Raw genomic sequence first — 3,320 nt, 5'->3', positions numbered from 1 at the left:
GGGGGGTTCCATGCGGGGAAAAATAGAGGAAAATGGTGAAAATATGTGATTTTTAAAGAAAATTATCGGGGTGGGTGGGGGGGTTCCTGAAGCCCAAAAAACCCCTCTGGATCCGCCACTGTACACGCATACATTAGTAAAAAGGAGGTCTAGACCAAAGAAAAACCAAGTTCCTTTCACTTAGACTTTAATTGCCTCCTAGCTTCCAAATCGATTTACTAATCGATGAATTGTTGAAAAAGGAGCACAAAACGAGCGAGCACAGCCACAGGTACGGGTCGTGTACGTTCAAAGTAACACAGTCAGAATTATTTCCTGTCGATAATATTACTTGACGAAACTGTGCTTTGACTAATGAGTTATAAGGATTTAATGAAGGAAACAAATAGTAACGAAAGAAGACAATAAGTTACGAGTAGGACTATAAAACTTACCTTTCTTTTATAACCCCAAAACACGACAAAACGTTTTCGTAATTTACACAAAAGAGTACGTTTGAAGGGAGACAACTACATTATAAGAATGCAGTAATTATAAGGAACGACGACTCTGGATAGAAAACTCTTTGGCTAAGCTGCAAGACAGTGACTTCGAGATCGCAAAGACTGATCTCGAAGTCATCATGGACATGGATTAAGCATTATCACAATCAATTTCATTGTCATCATTCTATCATCATCAACATATCATCATCATCATCATCATCATCATCATCATTATCTTTATCATCTTCTTCATCCTCTTCATCAAATATTTGTATATTACTAGGTATATAAGGATAGCTTATACATTTTATTTCATGTTGTTGAGAGAGATGTATTCACAGGAAGGCAATACTTGTCGACATACTAGCACATTTTGAGAGGACAAGTTAAATATTTGCCTTATCTACTCGTTGGCTGACTCTGCATATTAGAACCTGACTGTGTACACATAATTCGCATGTCATAGCACGCGTTTTTCAACTTTGAGTCCATGTTGATAAGATATCCGCGAAGAGCTAGATTACATAAGCTCAAAAGAACAATGTCAGAGACAGCAAACGCCATGTTTAAGATCGTCAAAGAAGGTTTTACAGATGTAAGTACCCAAAAACTGATAAATCATACATTAAAAGTTTGGGTAGCTTGTCGAAATCTACTTATTGCTTTACGTGATGTTCATAATGCCAATGCATTCCAATAAGAGTTCCGTGTGGGTTTTTTTGTATACAAAATAATATGCTTTTACTACTGCTTTCATGTTATCGCGGTTATTTATCTATTTTTTATTTTCTTGATAGAATATTGGATACATTTTTATTTTACCGTAAGCTAACCAGTAACCAGGCTTTTAATGAGTAGGCCCTGCTTCTTCCAGACGCCGTCATAACATGAGAAACCTAACTATTTTTAAGTACCACATCATTCTGTCCTCATTTTGCGACAATGTAATGTTTTATTTGAACATGTGTGTTGGGTGGAGGTCGGATGGGAGATGGGTGTGTGCGTGGGAGTTGCGGGGAAGGGGAACGATTGGAAAGGGGAGGGAAAGGTATAGATAAGCGTGTAGTTTTGAGTGGTTAATTCATATCCAAAGATGAAATAATTTGAAAAATTACTGGACCGTGTGCTGTAGAGTTCTTCCTTTTTACGCTTGGTCCTAATTTTCGCGTTAATTCACACTGCTCATCGATCTCATAAATTAAAAGTATCAAAAATATTCTAAAACACAGATATTTCAAGACAATTACTTACGTAATGCAGTATATCAAACGTTTTCCCCTAAGGCAATATATGTTGTTGTTTTTTAATGATAGGCATCATAGGTTTTATTTTTTTTAAGAAATTTATGCGTCGATTTCTCCTACATAAAATATCAAATATGCTATTAAGAATAATGAAATCAGATAAGTTCGATAGTTTGGTGAATTTTCGATATATCAACAGATGTTTTATTTTTATTTTTACAGAGCCAGGTGTATATTGAAGAACTGAAATGAAAATTCTTATGGCATTTATACACATTTTTACATTCTTTAGGGTTCTCATTACGACAAATACAGACCCGACTACACACCGGAAACGACGTCAGCAATCTTACGTATGCTCACTGCTGAGCATGGTGTCAGTGCAGGTGACAATAAACTATACATCTGTATATATGTAATAAATGCATTGTGAACTATGTTGTAAAGCATAGTACCTTTAACAAAACACGTAGTTTTAAAAAGCTCACCTAGGATAGATCAAAGTCAATAATACAGAATTAAAGGATTCCATATGGGAAGCTTACTTTTTCTTTCATTAAAATACTTTAAACTTTAAAGCAGTAGTAAATAGACTTATTTGTGGTAGGCAAACGAGTGGTAAAATTAATAAATAGAACCAAAGTCCATTCTGTTCTACCTCCGTGTCATCATGAGCATTGGAAACATTTAGTCCAGAAGAAAATATTTTAACTTTAGCACTATAAGAAATACAGTAGTACACATAAATGAACTAATATTATTTTGAAAATTATCCATTTAACATTTGTTACAGCGCAACGTTTTAAAAGCATTTTATGCGTTTCAAGTCTACAGTACAGGGGTAATAAAATACTGTAAAAATGTATTTGCGTATATTTTGGAGCTTACTCATTTCAACACCGTGAAGAATTTTAATTTCTTACAGTATGAAAAACATTGCTGTTGTTCCTTTCAGGTGAAAACTGTGACATTCTTGAACTTGGAGCGGGTACTGGAAAGCTCACAAAGCATTTGTACAAAGCACTCCCACCCGTAAGATTTACATAATTAAACAATGTTTATTTAGAAGTGACATAATATTATTTTGTATAGCTTACTATCAAGTCTCGAATCTTCTTTAGACGCATGGTTACTTTTATATAAATATCACATTCATGAGAGGGCAATATTGCATATTTTCACCCCAAGGAAGCATTATCGCCCTCTCATGAATGTGATTTTTATTTTATTATACCGAGGGTCATGTTTAGGTGTTTCACCACTTCACCATTTTTAAAAGTCGACAAACGTTTCAGAAAAGTTTTCACTGGGATGAACCAGGGGCGCATACATTCGGCGCATGTAGCAATTTTTGGAATAACACCCTGGCACTGGGACGAACCGTGCACGCATACGTTTGGCGCATGTGATATTTTTTGGAATAACACCCAGGCACTGGGACGAACCGTGCACGCATACGTTTGGCGCATGTGATATTTTTTGGAATGTCACCCTGTCTTCTTTATCTTTGTAAAACGAGCAAGTAACATTGAAAATGTTCACATCTTTCTCAACCAATCAGATTACGAGATTTTAACAGAAGGTATAATAA

At 35.4% G+C, this 3,320-nt stretch overlaps 2 protein-coding genes across 2 annotated transcripts in view; one reads left to right on the top strand and one right to left on the bottom strand.

Annotated features, from left to right (window-relative positions):
* LOC110458839 (cyclin-dependent kinase 11B-like) overlaps positions 1-504 on the bottom strand; it is a 25,708-nt gene extending 25,204 nt beyond the window's left edge. The window contains exon 1 of the mRNA XM_021510793.1: positions 435-504. The gene's annotated coding sequence lies outside the window, so the exon portion shown is untranslated. The remainder of the gene's footprint in view (positions 1-434) is intronic.
* Positions 505-831: 327 nt separating this feature from the next.
* Positions 832-3,320, top strand: part of LOC110458864 (uncharacterized methyltransferase-like C25B8.10) — an 11,887-nt gene continuing 9,398 nt past the window's right edge. Inside the window, exons 1-3 of the mRNA XM_021510820.1 lie at positions 832-1,080; positions 2,022-2,115; positions 2,685-2,761. Coding sequence (XP_021366495.1) covers positions 976-1,080; positions 2,022-2,115; positions 2,685-2,761 — 276 coding nt within the window. The 5' untranslated portion in view covers positions 832-975. The remainder of the gene's footprint in view (positions 1,081-2,021; positions 2,116-2,684; positions 2,762-3,320) is intronic.

This window comes from Mizuhopecten yessoensis, unplaced genomic scaffold (genome assembly GCF_002113885.1).
Source record: "Mizuhopecten yessoensis strain PY_sf001 unplaced genomic scaffold, ASM211388v2 scaffold9847, whole genome shotgun sequence".
Classification (NCBI taxonomy): domain Eukaryota; kingdom Metazoa; phylum Mollusca; class Bivalvia; order Pectinida; family Pectinidae; genus Mizuhopecten; species Mizuhopecten yessoensis.
This window is presented reverse-complemented; position numbering and strand designations above follow the sequence as displayed.